This window comes from Electrona antarctica, assembly GCF_951216825.1.
Source record: "Electrona antarctica genome assembly, chromosome: 3".
In the NCBI taxonomy this organism is placed as follows: Eukaryota; Metazoa; Chordata; class Actinopteri; order Myctophiformes; family Myctophidae; genus Electrona; species Electrona antarctica.
Window position 1 is genome coordinate 45,257,537 of NC_136808.1, and position 21,220 is coordinate 45,278,756.

At 43.1% G+C, this 21,220-nt stretch overlaps 1 protein-coding gene across 1 annotated transcript; it reads right to left on the reverse strand.

The window, feature by feature from the left end:
* Positions 1–14,875: 14,875 nt before the first annotated feature.
* Positions 14,876–16,489, reverse strand: LOC306919820 (parafibromin-like; the record flags this gene model as incomplete). Its single annotated transcript, XM_079496370.1, has 1 exon — positions 14,876–16,489. The coding sequence occupies one exon, from the start codon at positions 16,487–16,489 to the stop codon at positions 14,876–14,878; it is 1,614 nt and encodes a 537-aa protein (XP_079352496.1).
* Positions 16,490–21,220: the final 4,731 nt, after the last annotated feature.

The window sequence follows — 21,220 nt, forward strand, 5'->3', positions numbered from 1 at the left end:
TCTCCGTTACCGTTGGCCCGATCCATGCCAAACTTTGCACACACACTCCATGGATGCCAACGATGAACCTCTGCCCCAAATATTCCTCAACGGCCCGTTATAGCGCCACCATGAGGCCGATTTAGGCAAAACACATTTCTGTAGATTACTCGTACACATTTTATCCATACATCACACAATTCGGTATACACTATCTCCATAGTCATGTGATCAACACAGATCTGCACAATTTCCCATGTTCCATCCTGATTGGCTAATATGGGCTTCCAAAGCTCACATGATTGGTCCGTTTCGAACAAAATGCCACAAATCACAAACACAGTGTGCAATTTCCGTGAAATTATACACGCACATTTCCACTAGGCCGAGGACGACATGCCACTCATTCTTTTCCGAATCAGCCTCATGGTGGCGCTAGAACAGGCCAATTCCTGTTTTTAGCTATAACTTCATCAATCTGTATACAACTTATGTATGCGCACTCCCTAGAGGCCATGAAAAAACATTGTCTCTGCATCCCTCCACATCTGCCGGTTATAGCGCCACCATGAGGCCGATTTCTGCTAAACACATTGCTTATGTTAGTCGCACAGATTTCATCCAAATCTCACGCAAATCGGTACACATGATCTCTGTAGTCATGTGATCAAGACGAGTCTGTTGGATTTATCAGATTCTACACTGATTGGCTAACATTGCCTTCTAAAGTTTTCAGGAGTGGCCCGTTTCGTTCAAAATGCTGCACATGTCCTGCTCATCCACAATTCTATCCTCAGAGATTCTATGAGTGATCTGGCTCTGCATTTCCTCAACAAAATGAAGAAAATTGTTGCAAAAAACAAACAAACAAACAAACAAAAAAACATGTTTGTATTACTCCTAAACATTTTGCCAAACATCACACACACTCCTATCCTCCTGGTGGAGACCTGTGCCCAGAAGGGCACTTTTTCTAGTTATATATGTTTTAATCCAGAATGAGGTCATATCGAAATCGGTAATCGGCCATAACAGCAATTCATTATATCGGATATCGATATCGGCCAAAATGTCTCATCGGCACACCCCTAAAGAATATAGGTTTGATATTTACGTGGCACCCTACCTACTGTAGCACTACATTTTTCTTTTTATTTAGGTGCACCTAAACCCTGTTTGTTGAATAAGCTTCATGCAATTTACTCTGATCTTGAGTATATCACTCTAGATTGGAGCATCTACTAAATGTCAATGGTAAATTAAAATTGTAGATGAGAAAATGATCAATGCCCATGTAGCTACATGGCAACATGCCAAGATGTCAATGCGTGGGTTTGCAACATATACAGAGAGATAGAGACTGACAGTTTGACGGTCACTTTAATCAATTGATCATGCTCTTGAGAACATTATGTAACATTGTAGTGCTGCGCACAATAACATCATTTATGCCATGCTGTTACTCCAAACAGTTGTATGTTTATAATTGAGATTGCAGCAAAAAAAGATTGGAATACGAAATTACACACTTTTTGAGCGGTGCAATTACTTGCCGCATGTGTCCCTAATATATATCATGTATGTCTGGCTGTTTGGGTGCTGCAACACGCTGGGTGCACGCACGCACACACACACACACACACACACACACACACACACACACACACACACACACACACACACACACACACACACACACACACAACACACCAGTGTTGATTTTGTCGACTAAAACTAAGACGAAATGTTTTCGTCGACTACCTTTCTTCACTGACGAAAACTAAATGGAAACTAAATGAAAACTAAGCTATGTTGACTAAAATAGACAAAATATATTGACAATTTCGTCAACAAATAAAAACTAAACTAAAATGTTAAACAGGGACTAGTGGACAAGAGATCCAGTATAAGTCATTTTACAATTTAGTTGCATGCTGAAAATAGCCGATGTACAAGCTCACAACGTGTCGCACTGCGTTGTGGGCTTGTAGATCAGCTATTTTCAGCATTTCTTTTTCCGACGGCATCAAGGCCCGAAAAAAAACATTTTGTTCGACTAAATCAAATTTAGTCCACTAAAATATTATGTTATTTAGTTGACTAAAACTAGACTAACACTAACACATTCCAGGTGACTAAAATGTGACTAAAACTAAATGAAAACTATTCAGAAGACTATGACTAAAACTGCAAACTAAAAATGTGCTGCTAAAAACAACACTGACACACACACACACACACACACACACACACACACACACACACACACACACACACACACACACACACACACACACACACACACACACACACACACACACACACACACACACACATATTTTAACAATTTATTTATGTCCATACAGAGGAAATTGCATACAAGGACATAAATAGTTCAGGTGCAGCAAAGTTACATCCACAAAATCAAGGAATATGTTGCGATACAATAAGAATGTCATGTCACCCAGCATTCCATGGGCACAAGCAGTGTAGGCATGCATCCTACACTGGCCACCAACAACCAGTCTCAGGCTGGACCACCAGAGGAAACAATTTCCCAGTCCACTCCTGCATTGCCGCCCGGTGTCATATCGTTCCCGGTAGCGTGGCTAATCCCATCCCATGGGCCCAAAATCCACCCACTGTTGTTCCGACAGCGGATGGACACACCGCTAGAAGGCCCGGTCCAACGCCTCTCTTCCCTGCTCATGGGAAGGTCCACCAAGCAGCACTTGGTATACTCCATCGGTGAGCAGTGCCTTGTTGTATGCAAGCTTGCGATGGTGTTGAAGCACACAGTCCACAGAGGTTGCAAATGCATCTTAAATCTGCACCCACTACATTAACGATGGTAGTTACAACGGAGCAGTTTAACGTCATGCTCAGGACACACACACACACACACACACACACACACACACCCCAAATTAGGTAAAATGCTCAGAAATCTTTTGGTAAACTACACTTAAGATGTATACTTATTCATAATCAGGCTGAGTAAAATGGAGACTTGTTGTGTTTGCATATGTGCGTTTATGCATGCGTGCGTGCCTGCCTGCATGCGTGTGAGCGTTCTTGAGTGCACAAACACTGTTTTACACACATTAATACAATAGCAGTATACACATGCTTACATCACAATCTGCTGTAATACAGCGGGTATGCACATGCATAAAGTGAATGGCAAATCGAGTGGCAAAGCGAGTTTAACATTGTTTAACGTTGTTTAATGCAATTAGATAGGACTTTTCTGTGTGGATGCATGGGCTGTCAAGGCCAGAAAGTCGTTTTTTGCCACTCAGTAGGCATTCCTGCATAACTTTCGGGTTTGATGATGATGTCACACGCATACCCTACTGTGAAGCATCACACCTGAGATAAAATAAGGACATGTATTTTCTTATTTTTTTATTATGATCGGTACTTTATTTGGATTTTTTACAAATAGACAGAAAAAACAAACACAAGCTACAACAACAACAGAATACATAATTATGCATGGACATTATGTATGAGCACAAAAACATAATACAAAACAAGGATAGACTAGATAAACAAATACAAATAAAAATAAAACATACATTTAAATTTAAAATGAGTTTACACGACCAAACACGCAGCATCATCAACCGTATCATAATGTATAGTAAGACAGTAAACAATAAAAAGGGCATCATTGCCTGACCATGGATCACATTAAGAGCCTGCAGCATGACTGAGGAACACGTGCCACTTCAAATCATATTTGCGACTGTGGCTCAAGAGGTAGAGCAGGTCGTCCAATGATCCATGGGTCGGCGGTTCGAATCCCGGCTCCTCCTGGCTACATGTCGAGGTGTCCTTGGGCAAGACACTGAACCCCAAATTGCTCCCGATGTGCTGGTTGGTACCTTGCATGGCTTCCGCCGCAATCGGTGTATGAATGTGTGTGTGAATGGGTGAATGTAATGCACAAATCTATGTAAAGCGCCTTGGATAAAGGCGCTATATAAATGCACCATTTACCATTTTATATTTATCTAAAAGACAACTTCTCCAAAGCAGCCACAATACCAGCTGAGTGAACCATATGTACATGTGTGCTGGAGGCAAATCCTCAGATTTCCATTTACAATGATTTTCCTGACCACCATTAATGCTGTATGAATCCAGTCAGCTAGAGGTGTTTTAATGGCGATGGATCACCAAGAATAAACAGAGCAGGTGTATAAGGAATATCCTGGTTTGTGATTTGCATTATATTCTCATGAATATAGCACACCGTAAGTCTGTACCCTAGGGCACTCCCACCACAATACATGAACAAGTGTACCGGGGTCCTCACCACACCTCCAGCAAACCGGACTCAGAGATTTGTGTTTTTAAATGTTTCAAAAATACTTGTCACTTGTATCCATGATTATTTTTTAACATAGCAGATCTACAAGCTCACAATGCATCACAATGGGACGCGTTGTGAGCTTGTAAATTGTAAAATGTAAAGTGTGTGAGATTTTTAAACATCTAGTCAAATAAATGAAGTCCCTCACATTTGTATGTAAATTACATCCTGCACACAGCACATTCTATACATTCATTAAAACGATTAACTCTGACTGGGTCTGGGAGATAGGTGGGTTTGAGTAATAATGATCATTATAACAATGTGAAAGAAAATATTTAAAAAGAAGGAAGAACTTTATATTCGTGGACAATCAAAATATGTTGGAATTTTTTTGTGGTGTCATTAAAATGAATCTTGATATGGCTCACTGACAATGTATAAATGGCACTTAATTTTAAAGAGTTTGCAGACCCCTGGTATAGTGCTTTCTTTTGGGAATATTTTCATGGACCTGCTTGCTTATTTCTCTGACACGATCTGGCAACACTGCTGGCTGGCTTCATTTTATAGATCAAAAAAGTTTAAATTTGAGTCTGCCATAGCACGGTCATTTCTTAACCGTTTTTTAAAAATGAAAATGTCTCCGTGTTCCTTGGGAAGGCTGCTTTCATTTGCCATATCAGCCATGCTTCTATTGTCTCACAATGAAATGCTATCACGAAGACCTAACATAGCGCTGACCACTGGGTGAGTGAATTAATTCATAATTTGCAGCCAAGACCACTGGCATTTAATTAAGGCATAGATCGGTCTCATTTTTCAAAATCTCCATTTTCCTTGGTAATCCTACTTTCATTTGCTGCATGTCAATGATGCTTCTATTGTCTCCCAATAAACAAGGAAAGAAGGCTGACAGACACACTGCACTCTGCGCAGTTGTTCGTAGGCCTACTCTGTCCATGGATTAAAAAAGCATAATTTATTTTGTTTGAGAACATAAGGTACCTCAATTATTATTTTCTCTGCTTGTTGCTCTGCATGCATGAGCATTGTCATTGTTACACCATTGTGTGTGAAAACAGCCACTGAAGATTGTAAAATGTAACAAAAAGTTATTATTTTTTACTTAAAAAAAGCTTAATGTATAATAATTAGGATTATGTTTTATTTTTAAACACAATTAATGAGGAATGGCGATTCCCTCAATAACTATACTGGACACAAAATTACCATCCATGTAGTGGCAGCGATCTCTATTTTCACAATGCAGATTTTCTCAGTTGTTTATGTGCAGTATGGCTGTTTCCCCCCTGCTGTGCCTGCTGAGCAGCACAAGCTGCTTTAGACTGTAGACGGCATCTGTTCTTTTTCAAGATACCCCTTTGTGATGGTTTAATAATATGTATGGAGCCCCTAAGAAGGGGACATGTGGTGGGTACAATTCCCATAATGCTTTGGTGCACTGCTCCTCCTTGTGGATAGGGGAGGGCTGTCTTGCTCATAGAGTTATAAAATAATAGAGACGTCACCGAGAGGAAACACTGAAGCGGAATTAATAAGGGACATGGTTGCCGAAAGTAGGTCCGGCAGCTTGAGTGGCAAACTGGGCCAATCACATGAATGCGCCGAGCCAATGTTACACAACAACTCACTCGCACAGAGCACGCACGCACGGTACTCGTTCATGTGTTTGGCCCACCCATAGAGCTATAAAGGATAGAGACCGAACCGGAGCGTTAGTCCCCCCGCCCTCCCGATATTCATTTCAGTGGAAGTTGCTCAGTGGCGTTTTGAAGCACCCGGAAGACTGCCGGAAGTATAATTATAACTCAATGGCTCGAGCGAGCGGAAGTTTAGCCTAGCCTAGCCCCGGACCTCAATTTTGAGGTCCGGGCTTACGCACGTGACGTCATGAACGTCCGTCCACCTCCATTAAAGTGCTGCAATTCCTCATTTCGCCAGTAGGTAGTGGCATCTTCAACGTTGGATAGCCTTACTGGGGGCTTGGGCCCACCGCGTTCACGTATGGCCTAAATGCATCCCAGAATGCACTCTGTTCCAACCCGAAAGAAGGGGTGAAAACGCCTCATGCGCTGCAGGGTGAGCAACTCCATGCAAGTGGATGGGAGGAGAAATCCGGTGACGTCTATCTTATTTATAACTCTATTGTCTTACTGAGACAACATAATAATTATACATAATAAAGCTTTATTTATATAGCACCTTTCGAAAAAGGTTACAAAGTGCTTCACAGAAAACAAAAACAACGATAAACAACTATAAGTAATGATAAACAACAAAATGTACTGATACAGAGGATAAAACAAACAAGCAATATGGAAAAATGCAGTAAGATATAATTGGTTAAAAGTAAAACATGTAGGGGATAAAAGAAGCTTACAACATGTAGTCCTGGAAGTAAGTGAGCCCTGCAGTGTCCATGACTTCATGGACACTTTGAAATAGTTTTCACAGAGAACCTGACGTGTGTGTTTAATCTTTTAAAAATAGCAGATCTACAAGCTCACAATGTGTTGCATGGCTGAAATATATATATGGCTGCGTGGATAATGTATGTTTTGTAATAATTATCAAAATCTACAAAGCAACTAGTAACCAAAGTTTACTAATAAGTTAACGTCTGGGTTATCGAGGCTACTAATAACTACAATATAAGTACAATATTTGAGCAGTTCAATCGTACTCTGTTAGATATGCTGTCCCTTTTCATAGAAGATAATCAGTCCAATTGGGACAGACTGTACAGGCTATACTATAGGCTATACTATAGTACCAGTACCAGTACCAGTTGAGGGAGGCTGTTGTGCATTTCAAACGACTCAAACCCTTTAATTCTCCTTTTGCCAGTACCGTTGAAGGCAGTGGAGACATCCAGGAGAAGTGATCAGAGGGACGGTCGCCAGCAGTCAGGAGTCCGGTTTGGTGCCAGCGGACAGACGCCTAGCCGGGATGTTCCAGTGGAGGTGAGGTCAACGGCGGCGTGGGCGACCAGAGGACGCTGCAAGACAACAGAGGGCTCCATCTGCAGAAGCGAGAAGGCCAGTAAGGCTTCACTCACACCTACACAACAGAATGTTGTATAGCTGATGCATGAGTCTTGTGCGTGTTGCAAGCTCGCAATTCATTTCCAATGGGAGTCACGTGGTTTGAAGAGACAAACGTGTTGTATGAGGGGGAGGGGGGCAGTCGAAACACAGCCGAAAGCCGTACAACAGCTTGTAGGCGCAACATCCACACAACATCCACACAACCCACTTCCCGCAAAGCCTTGTGGGAAATGGAGGCATCTAGAGAGGGGATGGCCATGACAATTAATGTCATGGCCAATTAATTTCCAATGGGAGTCACATGGTTTGACACAACATTTTTGTTGTATGAGGGGGGAGGGGGGGGGGCAGTCGAAACACAGCTGAACACTTACCCTTTGTTTACATCTAGCATCCAACAATGTATGCTAGATCGAAAGGTGTGAGTGAGTAGCCTGGCTAATAAGCCAGACTAATATCACACAACACTGTCGCGGTATATTAGTCTGGGCTGGCTCCACTTGGATTTCATTTCCCGGGGGGCGGGTTCAAACATTTTCTCTTCGACGCAATTGGTCAGAGCTACTGTCAGTCAAAGGTCTCAAGCATTGAACGTCACTGTACCAAAGCCCGCCCATATTGCATACCGTGTCCCGATTGGCCCGACCTGTTCTCGGTTGTAGGAAAGAGGCGTGCTACTGAGCCTCGCCAGACCCTAATCCGCTGGCAGGCAATTTTTTTTTTGCCAACGGCTGATTCGGTCTGGTTTATTAACCAGGCTAGTGAGTGAGGCCCCACCATCACAGGGATGCTGGCCCCACCATCACATTCCGCAGCCTCAGAATCTCCTCCTTGGGATGTGTCGTGGCCAGTCCTAAGCAACCGGGACAAGTTCCAGTTCCGTCATCGGTTGGATTTCTTAATAAATTATTTGATCGGCCCAAAACATTGTGTTTATTGTCATGATTTGTCACAACAAGAGTTGGCTTTGTCCGAGGGTTAAATGTCTTTAAATAAATACTATTTGAGACGTCTATGGGGAAATGAATGGGGAATTCTCTTCCGGGCCTGTCGTCGTAATGAAAGGGGGCAGGACTGCGATGCTCTATGGTCTAGAAGATTCTCTATAGAACAAACATATGCTTACTGCAGACATCCATCCACCAGGTACAAGCTTGTCTTTGCTTGTACCTGGTGCCTGGTGCCTGCACGCACCAGTTACAAGAACAGACGAGCAGGAATAATGTGCTCTTCTGTACTCTGATTTTCCTTTTCTATATTTGTCTTCCAAAATTAATAAACATGCTATGAATCGGCCCAGTTCGTTGTTAAATAGCACGCATTGAGAATGCACATTTCTAGATAACTGAGGGCTATAGGGAAATGAAGCCATTGCTTTTGCCTGCTTCTCATCTTCTGCTGAAATCGCCTTGTCAGCTTGTTATAAATATAATGAAAACAAGCAAACTAGCTAACCCAATACACAATAACCCATGTCTTTCTAACATGAGAGGAAAGATTCAATGTCATACAGCCATCTGATATAATAAAATCGTATCTCATTATTAATTTGATAGTGTTGTGCAGGTCAGGATATACGGTACATTTAAGTAATCTCCTCCTACATATCCTCATCTGTTGTAGGATTCACACGTATTTATGCAGACGGGGGAAACATTGCAACATTAGCTTCCACTGTTTACATAAAGAAATTGCTCTGCTGAAATCTGACCTCCAAATAAGATAACAAATCTTAGATGAGAGTAAATGTTTTGCGTTGCTTATTCTTGGTAATGGAACTCATTATGCAGTATGAATGGGGAAGTATGCACTAATATATCAGATTTATCAAGGCAACAGCGGGCAAATGCTTTCCCTTCTCTACATAAGTTTGATAAATAAAGTGATATTTTGTAGATGCAGTGTTTATAGCACATAATTAAAATCAGCATATCAATATATTAATAAATCAGGCTGGTTGGAATCCAACTTCAGTTTCAAGTTTAACTTGTGGTAAAATATTTCTCAATGCTTGTCTGAAACATTCAAAATTGTATGCCACAGAGACCGGTTGTATCCTAGTGCAGTCCTTATATTTAATCTAGTAATTAGGACAGGGCTCAACACTCTGTTTCCACCATACCCTGCAGATACCACAGACATTCCCCAACAAAAGATTCAGAAGACAACGGTTCAAACAAGAAAGGACATTCAATTCCAGCAGTTTATTACCAACAAAATATACCCTTCACACATCAGTTCAGGGAGTCACCTTCAATACTTCAAAAAAGGCATCAGTGAAAAATAATGGTGTGGAGTGGACTATTGAATAATATCTCAGGGAAGACTAAAGAATAACAAATGAAGCAGTATACCCTGATAAATCGACTCTCTAGTGGATTCCTCTGTAAATAATTGGACTGGAACACTTATCGTAACATCAACTTCTTGAATAGGAGTGAAGATAAAGGACAGAGGCATTCAGCTTGGCTGGAGAGACACTAGTACTGCATTGATTCATACTAATTTGGATAACTCATAGGATGGCTGTCTTCTATTTTCCCCCATTAACTTGTTTTATATGATATCATGCTTTGTTGCCTGTGCTCATTCCTCAGATTCTTATGTTAACGTAATGAGCAATAACGATACTGTGGATGACTTCTCAGATATACACATAGCTTCAAAGTAGTAGGCCTACTGATTATATTGCTCAGGGATAGCATCAAGGGCAATGTTTTATAGACTTGGTTTGTATAGGCTAAAGTGCTTTTTACAGATCAATGCCATCTTTTCTCTCTTCTCTTTGGCACCCACAGAAAAGCTGTTATAAACCATAAAACTACATTGGCTGTTGTAGTGGGGAACAAAATAACCGTCTTGTATGCAAGGGCACTGAGAAGGATTAATGCTGTCCAAATCATGATTGGTTTCTTTACAGCAACACACACGAAGAGGAAGAATTGAATCTTCTACTGTATAATGAATATTAAAGCTCTGCGGGAGCAGTGAACATGGAACATGTTAGATAAAATAATAGTTGTAATAGGTCAGCCCTTGCCACTTTGAGTTAGATCAGTCAAAACTAACCTTTCATAATAGAGAGCAGTGGTACTGCAGTGCTAGCTATTCTCCACTCGTTATTTTTAAGGCCTTTGCCACCATGATTCGGTCATCTACCTTTATCAATTTCTTCCATCTATATTGCCTCAGCTTATTTGAATTTCATGCCCAAATACGAATATTCTCGCTCATCATGAAACCATCAGAATATTATGTCAAGGGCCCCAAGGGCTATCAATTACATTGTGGTGCGTGACTCCTTCTGTGAAATGGAGAAAAGTACGGTCGGAGCCTAATTTTCCTTGCCTGCAGGTAAAAAGGCAAGCAATCCTTTACCTTCATTATAGAGCAGATGCAATGAAGAACCCTTTGTCTTGAAGGCAAGTCATTTAACCTCCTCTCACTGCAGCCATGCCGTTTGTCACTGTACAGCCACACCATGGCCATGCCAGAGGAAGGCTGCAGGGATCAATGTCATGCGAAAGTCAATGGAGAGAAAGGAATTACCGTAACCACGTTCAACCTGGCAGGCATGTCCTCATTATATAGGCAACATTTCTCAACTATTTCAAACATTTTCAAAAACAGCATAATGCTGCATTCACATGGAATCAGGCAAGTGGTAGACGGCAAACCGGACTTCATTTTAGTGGACGGGAGGGAGCAGGACGGTAAACGGACCTGGGCGGCACGGCAGCCAGAACCGGCGACGGTAACGGCAGACGGTATCAATGTTAAAATATGTAATCTTTTCACCGTTCCGTGCCGTCCAGCAGGTTTTTGCCGTTTGCAGTCTACCGCTTGCCTGATTCCATGTGAATGCAGCATTAACCTAACCTGACACCGCCAGATGGGGCAGCAGACATCGAAATTTAAAAAATATCTTCTAAATCCTGACAGTTTTCTGAAAGACCTTATGTTTCTATATCAGTGGTGCTCAATATCTCATGTCAAGGACCCCAAAAATGATATGTATTTGGCCGCCGACCCCCATCTGAAAATATGTTGTTCCGGGGACCCACCCAGAAGCAAAGATTTGAGTTAAAACGTTTGCTGTGAAAGAATATATATTCAAAGATTTGCTCCACATTTTCACGATTTTTCAAAAATAGCAGACCTACAAACTCATAGCGCGTCACTCGGTGGTGCGCTATGAGTTTGTAGATCTGCTATTTTTCAATAGCTAAATTATAACATAATGCTTAAAACACCAACAGGGGTTCCCGTACTGGAAAAGTGCTCCTCAGAGTGCACAATTGTGCTGTGTGCAAGCCAATGGTGCTGGAGATTAGCTGATCACAGACGGACACACGGATGGATGGACAGACACTAGGGTGCAAAACATGGTCTCGACCATGCCTTTCGGCCTGGTGGAGAAAATAACAGATCTACAAGCTCATATAGCGTGTGAGCTTGTAGATTGGCAACAGTAAATATACTGTTGTTGATTAATTGAATACTTTATTAACAGTTTGCCGAAAGAAATCACAAGAAAGTACAATTTAAATTCTATTTAAAGTCTTTCCCAAATTATGAGCAGATACAGGTGATAACGGTAGGCCTAGTGCAAATTTCCTAATGTATACTCTGTGATACAATGAGATAAACGTATCTAGAAACTCACAATGCTATGCGTTATGTGCGTTATGTGTGTGTGTGCGTGCGTGCGTGCGTGCGTGCGTGCGTGCGTGCGTGCGTGCGTGCGTGCGTGCGTGCAGCTCCAAACAAAATCCTGATATTGTCTTATTTGGTTTTGAAGTGCTGAGTGAGCTTGTTGTAGCCAGACGACTTAGCTGTCCCCTTAGCCTGACTGTTGGTATAAATTGGTTTCTGAACAAGGACATCTGATGTCAGCTGGGTCAGCCAATCATTAGCATTTGATGGTGGGTACAGTTCAAGTGCTGCTGACTGAGGTGGTCATTTGAAGCCAGAAGGACCACCTGTCCCACTATTTGCTTATAGATCAATAGTAAGGTCATACGGTGGATATTATGGGCTAAGTGCAAGCAGAGGTGGAGGTGTTAGGGTTACGTAGCCTATAAATGAGGTGTAAGATCGTGATTCATGGTGATTGATTTTCGTGTACACTGCGCAAAAAGCATGGAATACGGATGTGTATATTACAGGAAACTCCCCGTTAAAATTTCCAACAAACTCTGTAACTGTAAATTACCGTATATTACTGTATATATGCCTGCTAAACTTGAGGTTTACGGGCAAATCTAGTGCCCATAATTGCCCGTTAACTCCTCTTTTCACGCAGTGGTAGTTGGTCAAAATACGCTAGCAAACCACTTTGAAGTCTGCCATCATTGTCTCAACTTTAGTAGATAAAAAACTTTATATTGCTCTGATATGGTCCGGTCTCAGTGGGATCGAAAGAGTGCAGGTTCAATATTTACTTGAGACTTTGATGTTTTATCTCTCCTATTTTTCTGACCTCTGGAAATGGTGCGTTCTGCATCAACAGTTCCAGATAATGCACCAATATGGGTTTTCCTACAGGGCCAAATAATCCATGAGGCTGCACAGATTTTATTCATATTTATTGTCATTTTATTAATTCAGCATGGATATCTATCTGTTGAATGGAATTTATGCAAACAGCAATGCAAACATTCACATGAAATAAAATTGAAATGAAAAACATTAACACATAAATCATTGTTATCACATGGCTGCTACTCGTATCAGTCCACTGCAGTATGTGGCTTGCATTTAAATATCTGGACATGTACTGTGTGTGCAAGCAGTAGACTCCAGCATGTGTCCAATATGGAGTTATGAGACCTTGCATGAGACCTTGTGTGAGAGGAAAGCGTGACATGTCTTTGTTTATGTGAATTCTCTATCATCAAACTTTTTGCAAAGAGAGAGGAAGAGTGCAAGAGCAGATAGGTTATGAATGATGTGACGTTGAACTATTTTCCATGGTAATGATGGCACATGATCATGCGCCGCTAAGCCCACACTGCACCACAAGGGAAAATAACCACAGACTCGGGACAACTCATACCCTGACACACAAGACAGCTGGAAAAGGATCTGTAGTTTACTGTAAGATGCCAGAGGAGGCCAGGGCGTCTGCCTTAAAGGACAACTTTAGTTTTTTTGAACCAAGGTTCATGTTTTAGGTTGTTATTAGATAAAGTAAAAGATGAGTTTTAATTCTTTTCCATTTGCTGCTTTCTTTTGTTTTATGGATTTTAGCTGTTTTTGACAGGGGGGCGGGGGCATTCGAGCATGGGGCTAAATATGTATTTTTTTACACAATTTTATGGTGATTTATTTTTGTATGGTTTACTATAGTCCTAATAAACGCCAGGAAATTACATCTGGCCACAGAAGATCACAGGATCTACTGAATGTGAAGGTAGCCTACTGGGGGAAGGCTTATACTGTGTGTATAGGCTCAATATGTCAGTTTGTCACATTCAATAGATCCTGTGTCCGCTATTAGTTTTCACCCAGAGGGAGAATTTCAGGTTCTTGGAAAGAAAAACACCAGTGCCATGCACAATGTGTACATTAATATTCAGTATTTATTACAGCCTTGGATTAGGTTATGACTTGCAACTAAATTCATTCACCTTAGTGTTGCTTGGATATCAAGTAATAACAATTAGGAATGCATTAATCAAATTATTCACCTTTAACCTTTGGGTTGAACAGAAATGTCAAGGTCACAGTCAAGGCCAAGGTTTGGCTATTATTCAAAGAATAGCCAAACCTAACAGATAACTAACAGATGGGAATACTGAGGGTCCCCCAGGGCTCTATACTTGGTGTGCTCCCTTTTTCACTCTACGCCACATGTTCTCGCCATAAATAGCCAATCTACAAGCTCACAATGTTACACAACATGTCACAATGAGCTTGTAGATTGACTATTCATTTTCATTTTTGAATAGGGCCTAAGTGGTAGAATGGAGGTATTTAATTGTACAGTACATACAAGAGTGTGTTCTCTTTTCTCCTCTGGATATTTTAACACATACAGTACATGTCACATGCATATTACTATACATTTCACATGAAAGAATATTGGTGCTGTCAAATATGTAGACGTATGTATATGTAGCCTTTCTTAGCAGCCCAGCTGCTAAGAAAGGCCCCTATTTATGTTCCAATATGTGCATATTTTCAACATTCAGAGTGTTTAAATACTCTTTGTTTATACTCTATTGTCTGTATCATAAATCAAGTACAGTGAATTCTTATAAACATGGTTGTACTGTATTTATGACATTTATACATTTTATCCAAGGTTAGGGCCCTATAGGCTATAAAGAAGCACACATGCCTGTCTATGAATATACAGTGAGTAAATCACCTGAAATATATTGTGAGGGATATATTTATACTGTAATAAATAATAGTTTATTTGCGAGTCATACACATGGTTATCTGTTGTTTTCCCTTGTGCTTTGTGCTTGTGTTTGGCCACGTTCTGGTCCAGGGTTTAGTACCGGAGGTGGGGCTTGTGTTTGACCATGTGGCGGTCCAGGGTCTCCCAGAAGCGCAGGACGGTGGGCTGGTCCAGGTGGCGTTGGTGGCGGCTCACCTCCAGCACCGTCACGTCCCACAGCTGCACGTTGGCAACCGTCTTGGCCTCGTCGTACTTCAGATGGAAGGCCGGGATCTCGGCGAAGATGTCGGCGGGCGAGCCTTCAGGCAGCAGCCGTGGCCAGCCCTTGAACTGCCAGGCGGGGCCCTGCACGAACACGGCCACCACGCGCTCCCAGTCCTGCGCGGTCAGCTTGAGCGGCTGGTCGGTGACCCGGTACGGCGCGGTGACGGTCAAGGAGTCTTTGCGGTGTTGAAGCAGCACCTCCTTGTCCTGCGGGATGCCCCGCCTCCTCTTCTCCTCCGCCGTGACGAACGTCGCCTCCTGCAGGAGGTCCTTGGCGTTGGCCATGGTGATGAGGGACATGCTGCCGGCGGGGACCACGATGATGGGCGTCCGGGACGTTCGGTTCTGCTTCTTCGGCAGGTGCACTCTGGACTGTGGACCGGGACGGGGGAGCGGCTGGGGAGAGGCCGGAGTAGTCGGAGTCCTGCTGTTGGCCGACGCTCCCTCCGTCATGGAGGTCAAGGTCGTGTCCTCGTAGAAGCCCTCGGCGGTGTCGACATTAAAGACCTGCGTTTGCGCCTTTCCCGTCAACCTCTCGGCAGAGACGGGTTGATTCTTCCTGACGGAGGGGTCCTCCCGGGCCGCGTTCTGTTCCTTCTTCTCTTTGGCTCTTACAGACTGAAGGATGGCTAATATGTTTTTGGAGAAGTCCTCGTTCTTGGTGCTCTGGAGGACGGTGGTCCTGCAGCCCCAAACAATCTCTCTGCTGACGTTTCCCTGCGCGGTGGTGACGCCCGCATCCACGAAGCGCCTATTCTTCAGTGTGACGACGTTATGAAATGCGCTCCCCGCGGGCGTACCGCCAAAGCGGTTGTCCAGGTCGTCCACATCGGCGTCAGAACACTCGTTCTCCACGGACGTCGTTGCCCCGGGCAACGATCCGATCCGGTCAGTGCCTTGTCTGTGAGCCTCGAGACGGACGGCGGGACACTCCCGTTCTGCAGGTCGTTCCTCGTCCTCGACCCAAGTTCTTTTGGCTCTGGGCGATGATGCCGCCTCATCAGGTGATGATGCCGCCTCATCAGGTGATGATGCCAGCTCATCAGGTGATGATGATGGTGATGATTCCGTCTCGATTGTCAGCCTTTGCAGATCCATTTCTGTGAAGGCGCTTCCCCCGATGCTCGCCAAGGTCGAACTCTCGCCGTTCAGGTACGACAGCATGGCCTTCCGATCACGCTTTCTGACGGCGGGAACGCTTTCGGCTGTGGCGAGTAGCACGTACGACGGATGTGCGAGGCGCTCGTTGGCGAGCAAGAACAAAACAGAGTCGAGGGTGTAGTACTGCTTGGGCTGCCCCTCCTTTCCGGTTCCCGAAACAACGTAGTTGGTCTCGGCACTCTTGGGCCAGGACAACTCCCCGAATACCACTCTGTCTTCTTCAGTGATGATCTCCTTCTTCTGGATGTTGTACTGGCGGATAACACTCAGGACGTCCTCCATCTTCACACGTAGTCATGAGTCAGCCTTACACTGTAAGTTGGAAAAGAATAGGCTGCTCAGACCTACCTTTACAAATTAATGAATGAGTGAATGAATGAACAGTTATCAGCATATTACGGGAGACCAACCAGTCTGTCAGAGAGTTAGGATGTCACTGTGATGTCAGTCGTCTCCATATATGGGCGTAAAGAAAACGTCAAGAATCAAGAAGCAAGCGGCTATAAGACGAGATCAAGCCCAAAAAGAAAAAAGCTATACGCAATAAATATACACAATGAGCTATATAAACATTGATGACTGAAATAAAAATCACACCTGTGTGAAGTGAGGGGCGCTTTTATCATCGGACATCATCATGAATCATCTCATACTGGCCAATCAGAATGCCTGTTGCCTGTGATTGGTTAGCTGATTTGCTCATCTACATATGACATACAATTTTCCTTCATTGTCAATGGCCTTTAATGTTTTGATGTTTAAATTACGTCATATTTAGCAGAATTTTGACCTAATTTCTCTGTTCATTGTCAATGGCAAATCTTGAGACGTGTGGGGTGTAACAGCTGGTGGCTGGCGAGTGTTGTTGTTGGGGGGGGTCGGAGCTTCGCGCCGGTTCAGTCTCTATCCTTATATACTCTATGGATCAACCTCATTGGCCAAGCCGGTCTTGTGACGCACTAAAGGCCTCAGTGCATCCCCTATAAAACTCAGTGTCTGTCTGGACAGCGACGAGACAACATCATTTATCTTATTCATTCGTTATTATCTTCTGTTAGTTACCTTTGCTTATACCTTTTTGTTTAGTTGTAGCTCCCTTCAGGAAGGAGTTTGTTAGGTTTAAGCTATAGGTTGTCCTCTTGTTATCGGTTAGGGTTCGGTTAGGTTAAGTTAGTGTTTTGTTGGTCTCCTTTTTCTTTTGGAACACCATAGCGCTGTAACGTCTGTAAGTGCTTGTAAATAGTCCGCTCTAATATCTTTCTCTCTAATTTATACTACTTATTACTCTTATTATAAATGATAGCCAATGTACTTGAAAGTCGATTAACTTCCATCATGTATTTATTGAGCCATTTGTACTGAAACAACTACTTTTGTAACTTTGTAACCTTTATCTACAAGTGCAAGTAAAAGCATTTTCGAATTTGCAGTTGGTTTCCTGTCAGTTTTATACATTTGCCCCTAGACTTATTGGGCCATAACAGGGGACAAAAGCTGTATATAGGAAAACTCACCCGTGTGAAGTGAGGGGCGCTCTTATCATTATATGTACATCATCATACATCATCTCATGAACAACTGAATTTATGTGATTGGTTATAGCCGATTTGCTTGTCTACATAAAACGTACATTTTCCCTTCATTGTCAATGGCATTTAATGTTTGTGTTGTCACAAATTTACGTCATCATTGGCAGACATTTGACCAAATTTCTCCTTTCATTGTCAATGGCAAATATTGAGATGTGTGCATGGGGACAAAATCTGTATATAGGAGGGGCTATCGCCCCTCACAAATCACACTTGTGTGAAGTGAGGGGCGCTCTTATCACATACATCACATTCCGTGCTCAGCCAATTGTTTGTCAACGCTGTAGCCCCGTAACCAGAGTCCAGATTCCATTCCCATGAATGGAAATGCGATGTCAAGGGGAATGGTTATTCTTTGACGTGGCCAAAAAAAGACAGAAAGGTGTATCGAGCAAATCATAACAATTTACTCATCGGGGGATGTAAAGGTCTGAGGTCTTTTGACGAATGACTGTGAGTTTCAGTTCCTGAGGGATCATTTAAAAAAACCTTTATTAGAATAGTCACAAATGTATAAACCAATTCACTTGACTTCTGTTCTTTCAACATAAAAGGTAAGAATAACTTGTGTTTGTTTGTGTGTGCACCCGCCAACGTTGCATAATATTGACGCTTGGATCCAATCCTACATAGATTAGGACCCATCCCTTCAATTACAATCACACATGCCATATAGGCCTAATGCTTAATTTCACCATTACGTGAGCCTCAGCCTGCTCGTCTATCAGCGACCTCCTCTCCGAGCCAGCAGAGCGGACCGTTGCATAATATTAGTGCACTGCATTCCACGCTTCACACTTCTGCGCCAATAGACCAACAATTACTAAAAGCAATCTGCTCTGTACATTTACCCTGGGTGTGTGTGTGTGTCTACGATGTGTGGCCATCCGATACTACTACATGTGAAGGGCACAATAATGGGTTTAAAAACACAGCTGAAACATGACGTGGACTCTGTCAAATCCCGCAATTTCCTTAAACGCAACTAGAGTGGAGCAGACCGAAGGGTGGCGAGTACAAATCTAAAGAATACTGGAAAACTATACCGTAGCCTAACACTGTGGTGTTCCTGCCCCTAAAATACTTTTGGGTCCGCAAATGTTTTTGAGCCCAGTCTTGGCACCGTTTTCTACCCCTGCTATATGTTTGCATGCCTGATGGTATTGGGGTGGCAGCCTGGCAGGCCATGGGCAGGTGGAAGCTGCCACTCTACGACCATACCCTGTTATGCTAAAGGCTCATACATAGTCTGGATTTTCGGTGGTGAGGTGACCACCGAACTACAACATGACGTCACGAGCCACGGTGAAGAGCAAACCGCCGCCACCGCCCCAGCCCTTCTCTCTGTTTTTACTCACCACCGCTCAAGGCTCATTCATAGTCGGGATTTTCGGTGGTGAGGTGACCACCACTCCGGTGGTGAGCTGACCACCGGAGCTGAAATAACGTTGAGCGGTGGTGAGTAAAAACAGAGAGAAGGGCTGGGGCGGTGGCGGTGGTTTGCTCTTCACTGCGTCTCAGTGACGTCATGTTGTAGTTCGGTGGTCACCTCACCACCGAAAATCCAGACTATGTATGAGCCTTCAATGTTATTTCAGCTCCGGTGGTCAGCTCACCACCGACCAGACTATGAATGAGCCTTAACTGCATGCTGCATGCTGCACTCTAGCACGAGACACTGACTGGAGCATGCAGAGCTTGTTATTGCATGGAAGTGTCTTTCTGTATGATAATCTTCTCTAAGTGTATGTCTGTACAGATTACCTTCATACATATAGACTGTTATCCTCCCTACAGTACTGTATGTGTATAATTGGAGGCCTTGAAATCAATTTTATTGAGCTGAGCAAATTATGAGAACAGCTTGCATCATGATATTGACTTATTGGGAAATAGAGGAGAAAAGCTCAATGTTGCAATTCAGTACAAAAAATAATAATTATTCTTTGCTTGATATGCACAAGTGAGACTTGAGCTCACTGTATGTTTTTTGCTCAAGTGTAATTATGTTAATTCATCTCTCTCACAAAAGGGAGCAAGATTAAACATCCATGATTGCAGCGGCTGAACTTTCCGGCCCATCAGATTTGCACGTTGCTCCCATGTGATCTGTTTATTTTAGGCCCGAAAGTGAGGAATGTTCTGGCAGAGAGAAAGGGGAAGACCAGCACCTCTGAAATTCTGCCACGGCCTGCTGCATGTTCATTCTGAACACTGGAGCTTCTCTATAGCAGTGGAGCGCACGCACGCACGTATGCACGCACGCACGCACGCACGCACGCAAACTCTCCATATTAATGTTTAATTAATGTCTAATTAGCAATATTTTATTATTTGGCCTTGATCAAGCAAAGGGATTATCCTTCACAACGAAGTGCCTGCACATGCAAGGCCAATGAAGAAATTCTATGGCACGAAATATTCTACCCTTCAGCAATAATCTCACCACTTGCATAATATGACTGGGAATGCCTGTGTGTTGTTTCTTTTAAAGGGGCCATGCTGATGCAAGACCCATTCCTCCTCTCGTCATGTTCCTTCTGTCTCTTGACATACACCTCTGCTGTTTTCCATACTAACACATTTCCTTACCTTGCAGCTACAGTAGCCTACCACAGATAGTAATATAACTCAGACTTGCATTGAAAAAGCATCTAGAACATTATCAGAGATTTGTATTTGACATGTGTGTGAGTCTGAATTGGTATTGAATCAATGCATTTTTTTTGATTGACAGACCAAAGTCCAAAAGGGTGTTTATGTGAGAGGTCATGGAATAGGGATAATAGCAGTTGAGGCTAAATTGGTCTACTTGCATGACCTCCATGCGCACACCACTGACCACTGAACTTTATAGGTTTGCCAACAAAAATTAAAGGGACAGCTATTCTGGCGAAATGCATAGACATGCATTTTGGCACAGTTATCTAACTATTAATTCTACAGATACACCTCTTCCGTAGCACTGCGCAAGACTGCTGCTCGCGTATGGACCCATCTCCAAACGTGACAGCGCTCTGCGTGCCTCCACGCCCCTCGTGCAACGTTGACCTGTGCTCTGGCCTGAATGTCTGCTGCTTGCACACGTTCTTAATTTACTTCGTTCTCGCCAAGATCCACTCCTAGGTTCACGCCGCCATTTCCTTCTTCCGATTGGCTACCGCAGATCATGTGACACGCGTGTCATGCAGTGAAATGCATGTTGGGATACAGATGCATGACGGGAAGCAAGTAACCAATTTAATGGGTCACAGTTTTCTGTGCAACATCGCCGTCATGTTAACAACTAATTCTGCTACACCACATGTACTAACCTATAGAATCCCCCAACAGTAAGACTTGGTGGTGTGTTAGGCTGCACAACAGTGACACTTGGTGGTGAAAATATGCTACTTCCGTGCTCGGACACACCAAGGGACACAGC